At 44.5% G+C, this 19466-nt stretch overlaps 1 protein-coding gene across 5 annotated transcripts in view; it reads left to right on the top strand.

Annotated features, from left to right (window-relative positions):
- Positions 1-19466, top strand: part of MAP3K7 (mitogen-activated protein kinase kinase kinase 7) — a 65394-nt gene that overhangs the window by 44523 nt on the left and 1405 nt on the right. For 2 of the 5 annotated variants that reach the window (XM_068231173.1, XM_068231171.1), the window contains exons 12-16: positions 941-1021; positions 11994-12061; positions 12275-12386; positions 13189-13250; positions 14236-14351. In XM_068231173.1, the coding sequence (XP_068087274.1) occupies positions 941-1021; positions 11994-12061; positions 12275-12386; positions 13189-13250; positions 14236-14351 (439 nt within the window). The remainder of the gene's footprint in view (positions 1-940; positions 1022-11993; positions 12062-12274; positions 12387-13188; positions 13251-14235; positions 14352-19466) is intronic. The other 3 variants (XM_068231172.1, XM_068231176.1, XM_068231174.1) reach the window with 3 other exon arrangements.

Here is a 19466-nt window from a genome sequence, read left to right as displayed (position 1 = left end):
AAGACATTCGCTGCAAAGGATTTATACAATGAATCTGGCCAGCCTTCGTGCTTGCTGCACATTTTTGGGGCCGTTAGACAGAGCAACTGCCGTTTGCTATGTGCCTTTAAAATGAAACAGAACCATGAGAATCCCCCATGAGGGGATGGGCTAGTCCAAAACCCGTCGGTAATGTCAGATTTCTACTACTTACTGTAAGTGACAGCAACATAGGAGAAAATTTAATTTACCGCTCATTTTACTCTGGAAGAAACGTACTTATTTGTATGTGTTTACAGGTATTTTACATTTTATGAATTTATTTTTTTTGCGATAGTGGTCCTTTAACTTGGAGGAGATAGATGTATGTATATTTCCTGTAGTCTGTGGGTCCCAAAATGTTTCTGAGATCCAGCTATGTCTCAGTAAGTGTCATCTCTCTGTCCTGTACGTGTGCTGCGTCTGTCAGATGTGGCACTCCAGTGCAAAGGGCTTTAGAGGTGGAGTCTTTTCAATTTCTCATAATAAAAAAATACATGTTTTTTTATCCCCCAAAACTTTGCAAGTTTTGAATAAGGGCAAGGAAGGATAAAGTCTATAGCTCAGCTAAAGAGGCTGACTACTTTTAATACGACTTCAGTGTTGTTATGGAAGACTTGTTACCTGTTACTTTTAAGTGCCTCCATCACAGCTTCTATCATAGCAGTCCATAACTAACCCCTCCAGGAGACTGTGTGTGTATTTCCACAAGTTTGTGTGTCCTGTCATGCTGTATTTTGCATGTTTATTCATGTTTTTCTTTTTTGTTTCCATTAATAGCAGAAACCTAGCAGACTGCATGGTTCTTTTCTGCACGCATTGTCATTGTGTAACATTGTGCTGTACACTTTCATGCTTTTGTTAATTGTGCTCTGTACCACCTGTAGTTGTTTGCATGTGTATTGTGTGTATGTTTTTGCAGTATATACCAAGTCTAAACGAGGCCACCGTAAAACTGCTTCATTTGGCAACATTCTGGATGTCCCTGAGATCATCATAACAGGTACTACAGAATGGTAGTGATGTAACCAGCCAAAAATTAATCACATAAACCAACTAAATGCTTTTTGCTCCAACCTGTTTGTCTTTTTCCAAATTAAATTTAGTTAACTTGGCTATTATGCTCTAACAGCTATCAATGCCAGCTAGCAGCCATTACAGCATTGGGTGTTTGTTTTTTTCCACACAGAGTTGGCAAATGTCCAGCGTTAAATTTGCTCTTATAGTATTATAAAAGGTAGAATGCGTATTTAACTTAGTTTACATAATTATGAATACAGACTGAAACTGCAGGCCAGAACTGCTTACTACGCTAAAACATTGCCATAATGTAAAACTCTAAATGCTAGAAATCCCGTTTAACCACACTGTCACTGGTTTGTTTTATAAATATGATTACTTCAGATGAGCTTCTGGGGCATGCTTAGTCACAGCGTATGGTTTACAATCCTGTAGGCCAGTGATATAACAAAGGAATGAGGTAGATGGAAGGTCTTATTGATCTGCATAGAGCTGTGTATTGATATCTTACACTGCACAATGGCTTAGTCCTGTAATACAGATGTCTTTGAGCATAATGAATTGGGAACTTGTCATTTTATTAACTGTTTTGAATTGACGGAAGCATCTAGAAGATGATGGGGATATGTGAATTGATTGTTTGAGGTTTTGTTTTTTAAAATTCCTTTATTTTCAGTTTACCACCTTTTGAGCTTAGGCCTAAGCTGCCTGTAATGTAATACAAATATTAGTATCCTAGGTTTACCTTTACTGTAAATATAATTATTCTGTGGTACGTTGACATCAGTAGGGTTTGGTGCATGTGCTAGTAGGTAGCTGAGTTTAATCTTATGGGGGATGTGCAGGCTCTGGCAATTAAGACCCCAGCCCCTTTTTTTCAGATTTTGATTGTGATCCCTGTGATTGGCTCACAGCGATCACGTTGTCAGGAGTCAGTAAAATTTGACTTGTGGCCGGTGCACAGGGCTTAGCTGTCATTAGACAGCTGAGTGCAGGAGTGACAATAGCGGTGGTAGAGAGCTGTGGCAGGAGTTTAAGATCTTCAGAGGCTCCAGACAGAGTATAGATTTCCAGTCAGCTGCATCTGGATGTACTTTTCACTTGAAATGCTCATTAGTGATAGTTTAAAGTGGCAGTTCAGCAATGATCACTTCAAAGACATGCTGCTCGGCTCTCTGCCAAGGAGCAGACTGTTCTCCTATATAAAGTGGGAGTGGAGTAGATGGCCTAGAGACACCAAGCTGTGGAAACCTTGATAAAATATAGAGAAACCGAGAGCCCAATACAGTGTAGTATGTTAAAACATAAACGAAGTAAGGCAAATCAGTGAGAAGAATATACTCACAAACGTGGGTTACCACACAGGCAACCGTTGTATAAGCAGGTGAGGAGATTAGACCTGTCCTCACTCAGGATTAAGAAGTCGCTCTCTGTATATGAGAAAAAGGGGTAGATCACCCCTGCACCAGGGGTGGACACGATTTTGCAGTAGGAGAACAGAGGCACCAGCAGAATAAAAGTGAATAAAACCTTTAAAATTTGCTTGGAGGAAGCGGTGGACTTACCTCCATAAAGCAGACACGAAAGACTGTCTGAAAAGTAGCAATCACATTTATTATATGGTACCCCAAAAGTGCAACGCGTTTCGCAGGCCGAGCACGCTTCATCAGGCAATAAAGTGGGGACAAAACAGAATTCCAGCAGTAGCAGGTGTAGCGCCTCAGTGAAGCTGGAATTCTGTTTTGTCCCCACTTGCCTGATGAAGCGGGCTCGGCCTGCGAAACGCGTTGCACTTTTGGGGTACCATATAATAAATGTGATTGCTACTTTTCAGACAGTCTTTCGTGTTCCTTTAAAGAGAATCTGTATTGTTAAAATCGCACAAAAGTAAACATACCAGTGCGTTAGGGGACATCTCCTATTACCCTCTGTCACAATTTCGCCGCTCCTCGACGCATTAAAAGTGGTTAAAAACTGTTTTAAAAAGTTTGTTTATAAACAAACAAAATGGCCACCAAAACAGGAAGTAGGTTGATATACAGTATGTCCACACATAGAAAATACATTCATACACAAGCAGGCTGTATACACCCTTCCTTTTGAATCTCAAGAGATCATTTGTGTGTTTCTTTCCCCCTGCAGCTATCTTCCACTGAAGTGTCAGGCTGTTTCTTCCTGCAGAGTGCAGACAGCTCTGCCTGTATGTAATTCCTCAGTATGTGAAAGCCCAGCCAGCTCAGAGGAGGATTTATCCAGCTTGTAAAAGATAAGAGAGAAGAGAGAAGCTGCCCTAATATAAATAATACACAGGCAGTGTGCAGAGAGGGGCCTGGAGGGGGGAGATGCATCACAGAACCACAACACTGAAGAACTTGGCAGCCTTCCAGACACAGGCTGACAAGTCTGACAAGAGAGAGATAAGCTGATTTATTACAGAGATGGTGATAGTAGAACGTGCTGCAGTAAGCCAGAACACATTAGAATAGCTTTTGGAACTTGTAGGATGATAAAAAACAGGATGCAATTTTTGTTACGGAGTCTCTTTAAGAACAGACATTGGTGACTATTGACCCATCACAATTCATTCTTAGATTTAGCTTCTCATTAAGCTAGTATCGGAGGGGCACTTTTAACATGGAGTAGCGCAGGTAGATTTGGGCGCAGCCGGCGCCACCATAGTCTGTAATAGGAGCTATAGCGCGCTCAGCAATAGCTGGAAGCCGAATTATATCATTCCCCACTATCCATGGCAGCCTTGAGGGGGAAATAGTAATTAACACAGCCCGGACTTGTGCAGCAGCAGGATCAGCCATATACCGGCTGTATCCTTCGGCCAAGTCTCCCGGCCTCCGATTTCAAATGTATGCCTTTTAGCATAGTGCCGTTTACATTTTCACGTACAAATACCTTGTTCATTTGAGCTCTACAACGCTGCAACATCAAATTGGACTTGTATTTTTCATGTACAAGGCTAGGAGCCAACCTTTATCATAATTTCATGGCACAGCATTTCTCATGCAAGAGAATTATATTAGACTGTTTTACATAAGATTTAGCAATTTATGCTTTGTGTGTTGATTTGTGAGCATGTGGCCACATTGTGTAATTAATGGGACATTGGTTGATTCATCATTGCTGAAAGTACCTGTGTGAACACAGCCTTTCTAATGCAAGGATCACTGACAGAATGAGAATGAAGCATCTACAAAGCATTGAGCGATTAACTTTCTACTCATTGTAACACAAAAAGGAAAGATTTTGTTAGTGAACCCGAGGTGGATTAGGACACAGAGGCATGTTGTGTATACTTTGACCAGCCTCTGTATCCTTCTATTCTGCCTCCAGCCCTCCCTGCGCTCTGCTGTCCCCCTTATAAAAACTGCCAAGCTAGCGACATGCAGACTGTCACTAGCCTGCTACTTACTTTATCCTGTCGGTCACCGCTGCTCCCCGCCTCCTGTATAACGGGGCACCCCGCCTCTGTAAGCTTCCTCCAATTGGCTTACAGAGGTGCGGAAGCGGCTGAGACTGATAGGATAAGTAGCAGGCTAGCGACAATCGCTAGCCTGGCGGTTTTATAAGGGGGACAGCAGAGCGCAGGGGTGGCTGGAGGCAGAATAGAAGGATACAGAGGCTGGTCACAGTACACACAACATTCCTCTGTGTCCTAATATGATTTCACAAACCCACCTCTGGTTCGCTTTAAACAATTTGCTGATGTAATACATTATTTAGGGTGGGTTTTCTTCATCAGTTATATTAAAACAAAAACAAAAAAAAACCTAACCATTGGTTCCAAGCTAATTAAAACGACAATCGGACAAATAGGCATTGATACCTTCATTCCAGATAATTTTTTCTCACTTTTTTTAGACTAGGATTATTTTTCACACTCTTGAGATGATCATTTACGACAGACACATAATTGGAGCGACAAGTATTTGATGCTGATTCTTAATGCTTCTTCTATTAAAGGGGTTTAGCGGTGTTTAAAATAACATGCATGTCATTTCTAAATTGAATGTCCTCTGCTAAACATGTTAATTAATCCTTCAATCTGTGCTTTTTGTAGCATGCACTTACGATCGCTCTTTTCTTTTACCCTCCCTGACAATTGTGACTTTAAACTCTTGTTCCTCTTCAGCATGCAAATCTTGAAATTCACAAGTGTTTCTATATCAATTAAAGAATGAGAAATATGTCTACTTGTTTAATTCCTGCTTATTTTAGGCCAGTGCTGCTATTGCTGTGGATGAAGTAGTGTGTGTATGTGTGTGCCAGCTTGCTAGTCTTGTTGTTTGGGATTCCTGTGACTCTTAAAGAGACACTGTAACCTCAAAAAGATCCACTGGGGGGTACTCACCTCGGGTGGCGTAAGTCTCAGGATCCTAATGAGGCTCCTCACGCCGTCCTCCGTCCCTCGGGGGTCTCACTACAGCCCTCCGAACAGCCGCTGACAGACCCGACTGTTCGATATTTACCTTTGCAGGCTCCAGCGGCGGCGCTGTGGCTGCTTTCAGCTCCGAAGTAGACGGAAATACCCGATCTCAGTCAGGTCCGCTCTACTGCGCAGGCACCGGAGACTTGCGCCTGCGCAGTAGAGCAGACCCGATGGCGATCGGGTATTTCCGCCTACTTCGGAGCCGCTGGAGCACTTGCGCAGGAGCCGGGAAGGTAAATATTTACGTCGCCGCTGTACGGAGGGCTGCAGCGAGACCCCCGAGGGACGGAGGACGGCGTGGGAAGCCTCATTAGGATCCTGAGGCTTCCCCCTCCCCAGGTGAGTACCCCCCCAGTGGAACTTTTGATGTTACAAATTCTCTTTAAAGATGGCTTGTTCTATAATGTACAGAAGATTTCTTTAAAGAGAACCCGAGGTGGTATGTAATTGTTACTGGGGCACAGCGGCTGGTTGTGCACACTAAGACCAGCCTCCGTTGCCCCATGGTGTGCCCCCATGTCCCCCCTGCACGCCGCTATACCCCCCACAGTGCTGGCGACACGCAGCGTGTCGCAGCACAATGTTTACCTAAGCGCTGTCAGTCAGCGCCAGCGCCGCTCCTCAGCATCAGCGCTACCAGCCCGCGTCACTTCCCTCCTATCAGTGGGAGGGAAGGGACACGGGCGGGTAGCGCCGATGCTGAGGAGGCGGGGGAGCGGCGCTGACAGACGGCGCTTAGGTAAACATTGTGCTGGCGACACGCTGCGTGTCGCCAGCACTGCGGGGGGTATAGCGGCGCGCAGGGGGGACATGGAGGCACACCATGGGGCAACAGAGGCTGGTGTTAGTGTGCACAACCAGCCTCTGTGCCCCACTAACATAATGAAATCCCACCTCGGGTTCTCTTTAAAGGAAATAAATCCTGACACACCACACCCACTCAATGAGTGCCCACCACTACTGCACAGTCTTCATATTACCAGTGGGAACCTTGTGCTGTGGTTTCATATCGCTCAGCAAACAACTGGCAGTGCAGAAAACGCACTGCGCACAGTTAAGGTAGCCATACATCTAGCGATTCTAATTCAGTGGACAAAGCAAGCGATTTTTATTAAGGTAAATAGGAGACACCGAGAGCCCAATATAGTGTAGTATGTATTGGAAACCGTGGATAAATGTAAGTGTGAGATGAATATACTCACAAGCGTGGGTTACCACTTAGGCAACCACTGTAGATGCAGGTGAGGAGATTAGACCTGTCCTCACTCAGGATTAAGATGTCGCTCTCTGTAGATCAGGAAAGTAGGGGTAGGTCACCCCTCCACCAGGGGTGGACACAGTATTATCGTAAGAGAACAGAGGCGCCAGCAGGATAAAAGGTAATAAAAATGTTTAAATTTGCTGGGAGGCAGTGGTGGACTTACCTCCGGAAAGCAGACTCAAAATACTGTCTGAATTAAACAAATAAATGTATTATTGGTACCCCAAAAGATGCAACGCGTTTCGCAGGCACAGCCCGCTTCATCAGGCAATAAGGTAGGGGACAAACAGTAGCTCGTCAGCTACTGACGAGCTACTGTTTGTCCCCTACCTTATTGCCTGATGAAGCGGGCTGTGCCTGCGAAACGCGTTGCATCTTTTGGGGTACCAATAATACATTTATTTGTTTAATTCAGACAGTATTTTAAATCTGTTTTCCGGAGGTAAGTCCACCACTGCCTCCCAGCAAATTTTAAGATTTTTATTAACCTTCCTGCCGTTATAAAAAATTGCTGCGCATGGCAGGGAGGGTGTTTTTTGGCATTATTTTTTTTTTTTAGCATGTAGCTAGCCTAGCGCTAGCTACATGCTTCCCCCCCCTCCCTGCGGCATCCCCCCGAATGCGCCGATCGCCGCCGGCGCATATACCCATCCGGAAATCCCGTTCTGAACGGGATTTCCAGGAGGGCTTCCCCCGTCGCCATGGCGACGGGCGCGATGACGTCACTGACGTCGTGACGTCAGAGGGAGTCCCGAACCACCCCTCGACGCTGCCTGGCACTGATTGGCCAGGCAGCGCACGGGTCTCGGGGGGGTCACCCTCTGATGCGGCGCGTTGCGGCGAATCGGCGCGGAGCGGCGGCGATCGTAAGTTACACGCAGCTAGCAAAGTGCTAGCTGCGTGTAACAAAAAAAAATTATGCAAATCGGCCCAGCAGGGCCTGAGGAATCCTCCGCGGCAGATTACCCCGAGCTGAGCTCGGGATAACTGGCAGGGAGGTTAAGGAATCAACTTAAGTATGGTTGATCGAAATTCGATCGACTAGTGACCCACACACTACAAACGATATCTTATACGATTCACGTTCGATCTGACCAATGTTGTCTTTATGCACTGAATGCAAAAATTGATTCAGTCGATCGAATGACATGTGAATAGTAGCCGATTCCTGTGTGATTGACCGATATCTTGCATCATGCTCGATCGACTAAACTGGTCAATTCGACATGAAATCAGCCACTTTTCGATGGTAAAGTGCAACTTTAATGTTTTCATTCAATATGCATTTTCCCCCCAAAAATATGTATTTAAAGCATTGCAAAGTTTTGCAATATAAAAAAGGGTGACTTCAGAGTATATTAGATACTCACACCTGTTAAAGGGATGCATTTTGTTTTTAACCACTTCACCACTGAGGGGTTTTACCCCCTGACCACCAGAGCAATTTTCACCTTTCAGCGCTCCGTCCATTCATTCGTCTATAACTTTATTATTACTTATCGCAATGAAATGAACTATATCTTGTTTTTTCCGCCACCAATTAGGCTTTCTTTAGGTGGGACATTATGCCAAGAATTATTTTATTCTAAATGTGTTTTAATGGGGAAAATAGGAAAAAATGTGGGAAAAATATTTTCAGTTTTCGGCCATTATAGTTTTTAAATAATGCATGATACTGTAATTAAAACCCATGAAATTTATTTGCCAATTATTCCCGATTATAAAACCGTTTAAATTATGTCCCTATCACAATGTTTGGCCCCAATATTTGATTTGGAAATAAAGGTGCATTTTTTTCAGTTTTGCGTCCATCCCTAATTACAAGCCCGTAGTTTATAAAGTAACAATGTTATACCCTCTTGACATAAATATTTAAAAAGTTCAGTCCCTAAGGTAACTATTTATGGTTTTTTTTTATTGTGTATATATATTTTTTTTTTTAAATTACAAAAAAAAAAAAATTGGAGTGTGGGAGGTAATGAGTTAATTTATTATGTAAAACAATTTATTTGTATGTGTAAAATGCATTAGGGTGTAGTTTACTATTTGGACACAAGATGGCCACAGTGAGTGTTTACATGCGACCTGTAAGCGACCGGAAGGACGCTTACAGGAAGCAGTAGGAGGCTGTGGGAGACTCACAATGATCGCGCTGTTTCTGAAAGAAGCAGCAGATCATTGCGGGGGCTTAGATCAACGAATGGGAATGGATTTTCCCGTTCATTGATCTCCGGGCAAGCGGGCGGCGGCGTGCACGAGCGGCGGGTGCGCGCGCACGAGCGGCGGTAGCGTGGACAGCGGCGGGAGCGCGGAAGGTACGGATTTCTCCGTCCCTGGTTTTTTAGGAGGGAAAAAAGGGGCGGAGAAATTCGTACCGCCGGGGGTAAAGTGGTTAAAGAGAACCAGAGACGAAAACATAATTGTATAAATGTATACATACCTGGGGCTTCTTCCAACCCCATCAGCATGGATTGCTCCCACGCCGCCACCATTTATTGATCTCTCATTTTTTAACTTTTCACTTTGCAATGTACTGATTTATTGATTTCCCCTTTTCACTTAAGTTCTACTTTTGCCTCTGCCTCTATAAAGAGAACCAGAGACGAAAAAACACATAATAGATTTATACATACCTGGAGCTTCCTCTAGCCCCATCAGCATGGATCGCTCCCACACCGCCATCCTCCGCCTCTATCGGTGGTACTGGGTCCCGTCACTTCGGTCAGTCGATGCAAGAGCAGTGTGCTCCCTCAGTACTGCACAGGCGCATTCGTAGAGCAGGCGACAGAGGGAGTCCCTACGGATGCGTACAACTGGCCGCGTCTGGCGGCAGTGACGGAACCCAGTACCGGTGATAGAAGCGGTGTGGGAGCGATCCATGCTGATGGGGCTGGAGGAAGCCCCAGGTATGTATAAGTCTATTATGTGTTTTTCCGTCTCTGGTTCTCTTGCAAGAGGCAGAGGCAAAAGTGGAACTTAAGTGAAAAAGGGAAATCAATAAATCATTACATTGCAAAGTGAGACGTAAAAAAATTAGAGATCAATAAATGGTTGATATTCGTATTGTGATTTTGTTCATGTTGTTTGATCCACAGCGAGCCTATATGTCATTATCTTTACTACTGGCAGACAAGAAAAAAACTATTCCGCACTAACTGCCATTATTTGTAACCACACCCGCTAACATTGCAATAGGCTAAGAGGTTTTTTGTTTTTTTATAGATATACATATGCACAGATGGAGATGCTGGTTGCTTGGCATTTGGAAACTGCTGTTTCCCACAATGCAACAAGGTTCACAAACAGGAAACTATCAGGACCTAGGTCCTGACATCACACTGTGAGAGGGGTTTCACCACAATATCAACCTTTTTATTTTTATTTTAAAAAAAAGGAAGCTTTTCTCTCTCTCTCTCCCTCCCCCTACCCCCGTGCCGCCTAAATCGCCATAGGACAGCGATCAGCACTCATCCCCGCCTGATGCCTATGAGAGGCCACGGATTACGAGCCACTCTGAGGCACAGCCGAGTGTCCCCCGTGCAGCGCTGCACAAATATAAACAAAGGGGATTTCTTTCCCCTTTCAGCTCTGAACAGTCTGCTAGCTGCGGTCACGGCTAGCAGGCAGATCATGGAGTAGAGCTCCGTGAACCAGCAGGGAACGATCGTGCATGCATGTGAGTGATTCCTTTCAGTTCCAGGACTTGACATCAATCAACGTTAGGCAGTCCTGGGGGTGCCGCAGCGGTCACGCCCATTGGAGTGATGCAGTCATTAGGTAGTTAACCAAAGTGCGCAAACCAAAGAATATTCAGTATTGGGGAAGAAAAAGTCAGATCAGTTGGGTGATTAAAGCCTAGTAAACAGTTTAGCATCTGTCACCTAAACTGATCTGTACAAATCATTTTGGGAAGCTGTTTTTTTTAGTAATAGCTGTTAAGGCGCAGATTGACCTCCACGCAATATGTGTTCTGCTTATTGGAAAGGGAAGAGGGAAGTACATGCAAGATATAGCCTGCTGCAGGAACTTTTTGTAGAAGTTTCCACTGATCAAAGCAGGATCTCCTGTCCTGGCAGATCACAGAAGAGGGGGTCAGTGATTATACAGGAGACCGGTACACAATTAGTTAGGCCATGGGAAATATATAAAGTTTACATAAAGTAAAATTTGTGATTGATTGTACAACCTTGTAATAACTTTGTAAAGCCATAAATCATGACCTAAACCTGGGTCCTGGTGATGAAATCTGACACTTTAATTCCAACATTTTAGACCCATTTGTCTATTGTCTTGTAAGAATTCTTACGTTTCAGACCTTTTATTCTAAGATTGACTTTTGGGTCCGTACCAATAAATTTTATCTGGGGAATTAAGTTGGTAGTTAAATATGCAGAAGCTGATGAGATGGATTTGTGGCTAATCTAGAAAATGCTAGTTCATTGGGTGGGATCCCCAGCAACTGTTTGCCTGACACGATGAACAGCCACTGTGAAGCATTACGTAATTGCTCATTGGGAAGCAAGAATTTAGAGCATTGTCTCAGCTGTTGCTTGTAACAGTCAAGGATTTCCTTCTGGTAATCGATCTCCTCTCGTCACATACAACACAAACATTACACACTGCTCAGAAAAAAATGCTTGTGTATGATTAAATGATCTTTCCGTGGGTGTATGCTGTTCTAAAATCTGCTTTTATGACTGTAGACATGAAGACAGTAGGCTGAATGTTGCTAGCAGGTGTTAGAATGAATTCGACATCCTTAATTATTTGTTTACAAGATGTGACTGTGGGGAAATCTAGATAGTGAGTGGCAGAGAATGTGCGGCTATTTTTGCTGAATGGGAAAAACAAGACAGGAGGGACATGTGTTTGGTGTGTATGTTCATTAAGATGAAGTGAAAACAGCACAGAGATGTTGCAGCTTCTTGCAAACTCATTAGGCCACCACTTCTATCACGTAAGGCCCTAGAAATAGATGCCGTCATCAGCCCTGGACGCTGTGAGTTAAACATGCTCAAATGTTGATAGAAGAGAGAACTGCTATTCGTGTGATAGGAGTGGTCATTGTCTCGGTGTATATTCCCTGGCCAGTGCTTCTCGAATATGAAATGTTGCAGCTGTTTCTTGTACCCAGTGTCCGTCTCTCTATTTCTTGCTGCCTATGGACATGTACAGATTCCAAGTATCCACAGCTGCACCCTTTTAATTCCATGTGAGGACAACATTTGTAAATCATTCTTGTTTGATATCCAGCAGGCAACGGCCAGCACAGGCGTAGATCCGTTCAAGACCTCAGTATTATTGGAACAGAATCCAGTCAGGTAAGGAATACACTGTGGATGTGCAAGTGTGTTTTTATGTATGTGTATTGGTGCGAATACAGAATGTTCTCCCAGTTCTACAGAACTGGTCCTAGCATCTCATTTTAGATATTACATGTTGCTTTTCCTGTATATTCACAGGGCTACATTTTACAATAAATAACTTAAACCACTTTAAATTGTAACTTTGTAATGTTATTGCCTTTCTTTTAGGAGAGCAGAAGTAGCAGCAGATCCTCAAGTCCTAGTGTGAGGATGATTACTACCTCAGGACCAACCCCTGACAAGCCACCTCGCAGTAATCCATGGGGTCCCGATGATTCAGGTAAATAGTGGCCCTTATAGTCAGCTTTTTTATGTTTCCTTTCAAACCGTGAATATGGGAACTGCACTTGAGTAGCAGCTACAGTGAATTTTAGTACTTTTATGTCCAAGGTACTTGTATCGTTTCTTAGGTTAATGTGTACCCCTGGCAAAATAAAACCATGGAATGTAAAATATTCATGTGTAATCCAGTAAATGAAGAGTTGCAGTGATCTTACCTCCTGGTCTTCCTCACTGTCTGAACAGCAAGCATTTTCTCTGTGACTTATACTTGTCAGCAGCAGAGACTTGCAGTCACTAATCAGGCTGAGATAGGTGAGGACTGCAGGGAGGAGTGAAGCCTCAGTAAAGATTACCTTGGTCCTCAGTTTTACTGCAATACCTCAAACAGGGTAACATTGGCTGGTGCACTTCTCCTGCATGTACACTCAGAACCAGTTCTAGATGTTTTGTCGCCTAAAGCAATACATTGTGAGGGTGCCCTGGGTACGCCACTCCTACAGCCATAGTCAATGCACAACTCTGTAGAAGAAGACACTCCACATGCATCAGATATTGTTCAAAATTTCTGGTGCTAAAATCTTTTAAAGGTCAACAAAATAAATGGTCAACAAAATTGTCAATTGTATTTTATACATTTTAAATGTGCTATCCATTGAAACTTCATGGAGTTCACTATTAACCTGTTTTATATTTTGCTATTACTTAATGTGTTTATTACTGTAGTAGTATTTTAGAAAGTGGAGTTGCTTTATATGGTTAGCTTGTATAGCAAGGTTATACCATTACTTTTGTGTTTATAGATACCAATGGATCCGATAATTCTATACCAATGGCATACCTTACACTGGATCATCAGTTACAGGTTTGTAAATATTTTTTATTTTTACATTTCTTCTTGTCAAAAATGGCTGACTGACATTGTTCTGCTGGCAGCTTAATAACCAAAAACACAATTGCATACACCTCATGTCCTCCTAAAGGGTTTCTTTGCATCTTAAATGCTTTTAGATCCTGAGTGCATAGCTATACAAAGAGGCTAAATTTCAAAAAATCTAAGACACACTTCCTGCTATTAATTCCGGGCTGACAGCATTAATAGCCACTTCGTTGCCACCATTGTGGCGATGAAGAGTCACATGGTCAGCTGGATGACAACTGGAAACCTGATAGATGGGGTAATCATTTCAGACTTGATGGACAGATTGCTAATGTAACTGCTTTAGTATAAAGATAAACTCTAGTATCTAGGATGCGCTATTTGTGTAGAGAAGACCTTGGTTTACTGAATTGATGGAATTCAGTTCCAGGCTGTTGAGAGGCTGACTTAGGATTAATACACAGCAGGGGCGGGGCTGTGCACCAAGTACTCAGGTCATGAAAAATCAAGGTTCTGCATAGTGCCCAAGATTCCTGTTTGCACAAGTGCAGATTTGGATAACAGCACATTTGTGGATGGATGAAAACTGGCTTAATGAGGCTGGTTATGGATAGCATCTTGGCACAAAGTTTGGAACTCAGAATCAGGTGTTGCATGCAAGAGTAGCAACAGGTTATTTTTGTGTTTGTGTCTATCCCCCCCCAACCTATTCATGCTGGTAATAGGCCAATTATTTTATATTCCATCAAGGTTGGTCTGCACTACATAAATCTCCAGATGTACTTGTTCATTTAACATCAACCAGTACCAAAATATTTGTAGATGATTAATACGTGCATCATACCATTTCAGAAACTTGACCATTCAATAATCTTCTGCTTTGAGATTAATCTCAAGATGGTAAGGTACATTCTTGCAGGCTATGTAATTAGATATCAGCCTAATTTTTCTGTCTCTGTTTTGTTTTCAGCCTCTTGCTCCTTGTCCAAACTCCAAGGAATCTATGGCTGTGTTTGAGCAGCACTGCAAAATGGCACAGGAGTATATGAAGGTTCAGACAGAAATTGCATTGTTGTTACAACGAAAGTAAGTAACACGCTTATTCTTTTGTTAAATATATATTTTAAAAGTTATCTATTTCTTGTAGATGTGTTTTATGATCATAATTTCCACACTATTTCTAGACTGATTTTTCTACTTGACTACTTGAATATTGGAGCATATAGCAAAAAAATATGCTATTGTAGATTTCATTCCTACCTGAAATGAAGTAGTAATTAGAACTTTTCTGACTGTCAAGGCCATGTTAATATGATTGGTGACTTCACTGACCTAAAGGTAATCACAGGGAGCCTGCTGACTTTAACCACTTCGGTACCAGCAGCCTCTGCACCCATAAGGACCAGAGGCTGCTGGTACGCTAAAACGCCACATACCGACGAATCGCCGCAATAATCCGCCGGTCACGCCGCTCTGTCCCCGCCGCAGGCTGCTCTCTCTGCCGTCTCTGACGGTAGCGCACTGTGCGCCGGTCAGGAGCCGCTTTCATTAGCTTCTGACCCTGTCGCTCAATGTAAGCCAATGGGATTGGCTTACAGTAATGACAGGGCCAGGAGCCAATGAAAACTGCTCCTGCCCAGCTCACAGTGCTCTGCCGTCATAGAGGCGGCAGGGCAGCACATTGCGGCGGGTAGATAGCGGTGGAAACGGGCAGGGGCGCGCGGTGAATGGGACGTAGAGCTTACGTCCGGTCAGAACCGCAGCGCCACCCGCCCGACGTAGATTTGTACTGCGTCGGCCCCTAATTGGTTAACTGTAGAAGCCTCTGGAGTAGAAAAGTATATTACATGCAGTTCTGATTGTGTATTTTTCACCGTGTGCTCATTTTCTGTGGCTTATGATTCACCTGTCCTTAGAAGATTTTGATAGCAACCATGAACCTTTTATTGATCTGCATTGTGTAGCCAGTGCTGTCAGGCACTATGACGTAGTTATGGCAAAGTGCACTGATACAAAGTATATCCTGGTTTTACTCCTAGAATGCAGCCTACAAACAAGGGAAGCAATGCTCAACCTGAATGCATTGCCGTGTCCTCGCTCCTGCAGATGTCACCAGGAGTGTACTGCACATGCCCAGTATGGTCTATACCTGCGCAGTACGCTCCTGGTGACAGCGGGAGCGAGGACACGGCAACGCAGGCGCAGTGGTTTTCAGACTTTAAAGTCTGAAATTCCAGAAGTGAACTGGAGGCGGGGCCAGAGCATCGGTGAGTGGCTGCGTGGGCACAGGATGACTGCGGGGGACCATTAGAAGCCCCAGGTAAGTTCAGCTCATTTTCCCCCCCGACCCCTCTACAGTATTCCTTTAAAGTGAACCTAAAGCCTAGAAAAAAAAATTAGATCAACTCACCTGGGGCTTCCCTCACTCTCGTTCCCATGCCTGTCGGCCGGTGACGGCAAAACCGGAAGTCGTCGCCGGCGGGTCCAGAAGCATCGGACCGGATCTGCGAGGGCACCGATCGGCTGCAGGGGGCTGAGGGAAGCCCCAGGTGAGTTAATCTCATTTTTTCCCCCCAGGCTTTAGGTTCACTTTAAGTTCACTTTAAGGGGCCAGAGCATCGGTGAGTGGCTGCGCGGACACAGGATGTCTGTGGGAGAATATTAGAAGCCCCGGGTAAGTTCAACTCATTTTCCCCCGACCAAACCCCCCCTACAATATTCCTTTAACGTAAACATAAGCAGGAAAAAATGATCAGACCAGAGCTAATCTTTTGTGGAAACAGTACAGTGGTTTGCAAAAGTATTTGGCCCCCTTGAAGTTTTCCACATTTTGTCATAATACTGCCATAATACTGCCACAAACCGGAATCCATTTTATTGGAATTCCAAGTGAAAGACCAATACAAAGTGGTGTACACGTGCGAAGTGGATCGAAGATCGTACATTATTCCAAAAAAATTTACTGCAAAGTGGGGTGTGCGTAATTATTCAGCCAAGAGTCAATACTTTGTAGAACCACCTTTTGCTGCAATTACAGCTGCCCGTCTTTTAGGGTATGTCTCTATCAGCTTTGCACATCTAGAGACTGAAATCCTTGCCCATTCTTCTTTGCAAAACAGCTCCAGCTCAGTCAGATTAGATGGACAGCGTTTGTGAACAGCAGTTTTCAGATCTTGCCACAGATTATTATTGGATTTACCGTATTTTTCGGACTATAAGACGCACTTTTTCTCCCCCAAAAGTAGGGGGGAAAAGTTGGTGCGTCTTATAGTCCGAATACTAAATTTTGTGACTGGCACTGTCCTTCCCCTTGTCCCCTCTGGTGCCTGCTGTCCCCTGCCCATCATCCCCTCTGGTGTACACTGCCCCCCCCCCCTTTTCTGTTATCGCTATCCCTCAACCCCCGTGACCCCTCTGCTGTCTTATGTCCCTTTAACATAGATACGAAGACTGCTGCAAAAATACCAGCAAGTACCGGTATATACACACCAAGAGAAGTGGCCACACAGATTCACATATACCTCGTCCATGCCGGTGTCCTTTGCCTCCCAACAGAGAACGCTGCAGGTGACCGGCAAGTTTTTTCACAAACCCGAGAAGGAGCCACACAGCTTCAGAACGCAATGCCCAATCAGGCAGGGGGCGTTGCGCAAGACGGCCAATCACAGCCCTCTCTGCTCACTCCATTCTCCCAATTACCAGACCTGATGAAAGAGCCCTTGTCCCGCCCTCCAGACTATCGGGAAGGCTGTGATTGGCCATCTCACGCAGCGCCCCCCTGCCTGATTGGGCATTGCATTTTGAAGCTGTGTGGCTCCTTCCCGTGTTTATGAAAAAACTTGCCGGTAACCTGCAGCGTTCTCTGTCGGGGGGCAAAGGACCCTGGAGCAGAGGAGGGATATGTGAAGCTGCGTGGCCACTTCTCTTGGTGTGTGTATATACCAGTACTTGCTGGTAATCTGCAGCGGTCTGGTTATTTATGTTAGAGGCAGAGGGGTTAGGGGGGTGGGGGGGGGAGGGGGCAGCGTACACCCGAAGGGATGATGGGCAGTGGACAGCAGACACCAGAGGGGGGGGGGCAGTGTACACCAAACGGGATGATGGGCAGGGGACAGCAGACTACAGAGGGGGGGGACAGTGTACACCAGAGGGGATGATGTGCAGGGACAGCAGCCACCAGATGGGAGGCAATGTACACCAGAGGGGATGATGGGCAGGGGGCAGCAGACACCAGAGGGGGGGGGTGAACAATGTACACCAAAGGGGATGATGGGCAGGGGGACAGTGATACCCGAGCGGGCCAAGGACAGGGGGAAGGGATACACAATGCTGGAAGCCACCTGCTGGCGTTGGTAATGAAAAGCAGCATCTCTTCAGCCAGGCACCGTCCAGGTAGCGATCATCCTAGTGGCCAGCCAGCTGAGTCTGATTTCTCTGTGATCTGCTGCTATAGACAGGACTCAGCTGAAGAGCTGCTAAAGAAGCTAATTAGTGAATGGTAATAGTTTGCAGTTTCTGTAATTTTATCAGAGAAGCCACTGGAGGACAGAGTACAGGGGGACAGAGGAGGACATAGGGAGATACAGGAGGAAATGAGGACACAAGATGTACAAGGAAGGCACAAGGGGGACAATAATTGGAGCAGAACATATACAAGATGCTCTTGGACCATGGACCCACCAGGGTTAGTATAATTTTTTTCCCCATGATTTTTATGCTCTAAACATGGGTGCGTCTTATAGTCCGAAAAATACAGTAGATCTGGACTTTGACTGGGCCATTCTAACACATTGATATGTTTTGTTTTAAACCATTCCATTGTTGCCCTGGCTTTATGTTTAGTGTCGTTGTCCTGCTGGAAGGTGAACCTCCGCCCCAGTCTCAGGTCTTTTGCAGACTCCAAGAGGTTTTCTTCCAAGATTGCCCTGTATTTGGCTCCATCCATCTTCCCATCAACTCTGACCAGCTTCCCTGTCCCTGCTGAAGAGAAGCACCCCCAGAGCATGGTGCTGCCACCACCATATTTGACAGTGGGGATGGTGTGTTCAAAGTGATGTGCGGTGTTAATTTTCCGCCACACATAGCGTTTTGCATTTTGGCCAAAAAGTTTCATTTTGGTCTCATCTGACCAGAGCACATTCTTCCACATGTTTGCTGTGTACCGCACATGGCTTGTGGCAAATTGTAAACGGGACTTCTTATGCTTTTCTGTTAACAATGGCTTTCTTCTTGCCACTCTTCCATAAAGGCCAACTTTGTTTAGTGCACGACTAATAGTTGTCCTACGGACAGATTCCCCCACCTGAGCTGTAGATCTCTGCAGCTCGTCCAGAGTCACCATGGGCCTCTTGACTGCATTTCTGATCAGCGCTCTCCTTGTTCGGCCTGTGAGTTTAGGTGGACGGCCTTGTCTTGGTAGGTTTACAGTTTAAATTTCTCAACTATATCCCTGACCTGTCTGGTCTGTTCTTTGGACTACATGGTGGTGTTGCTCCCAATATTCTCTTAGACAACCTCTGAGGCCGTCACAGAGCAGCTGTATTTGTACTGACATTAGATTACACACAGGTGCACTCTATTTAGTCATTCGCATTCATCAGGCAATGTCTATGGGCAACTGACTGCACTCAGACCAAAGGGGGCTGAATAATTACGCACACCCCACTTAGCAGTTATTTATTTGTAAAAAATATTTGGAATCATGTATGATTTTCGTTCCACTTCTCACGTGTACACCACTTTGTATTCGTCTATCATGTGGAATTCCAATAATATTGATTCATGTTTGTGGCAGTAATATGACAAAATGTGGAAAACTTCAAGGGGGCCGAATACTTTTGCAAACCACTGTATTTTATGATGGTCAGTGATTCCAGAGATACTGGCTCCTGAAATCTGGGAAAAGGAACAAGAAAGTCAATTGGGTTGAGTCCTTATATCACCTGTTAGACAATGAAGTCACCCATCAAAGTAAAATCTTGGGAAAATGAAGAGGCACCAGAGTTTTGAAAAAAAAAAAAAGTTAAAATGCACTTAGCATTTGTAGAATTAAGGAAAAAAGGCCACAACTTCTATATGCAATAAACATTTTTGCAAACCTAACCCGATATTCAGTGTCTGCACTACACTGTGATGTTGGGTTTCTCTCAGAATGTGCTAAATGGTAGATGTTGGACTAGTGATGCTTTATGTACCTGACAA

This window comes from Hyperolius riggenbachi, chromosome 4, assembly GCF_040937935.1.
Source record: "Hyperolius riggenbachi isolate aHypRig1 chromosome 4, aHypRig1.pri, whole genome shotgun sequence".
Taxonomy (NCBI): Eukaryota; Metazoa; Chordata; class Amphibia; order Anura; family Hyperoliidae; genus Hyperolius; species Hyperolius riggenbachi.
The sequence above is the reverse complement of the archived record's forward strand: the minus strand, read 5'-3'. Positions and strand labels throughout refer to the sequence as shown.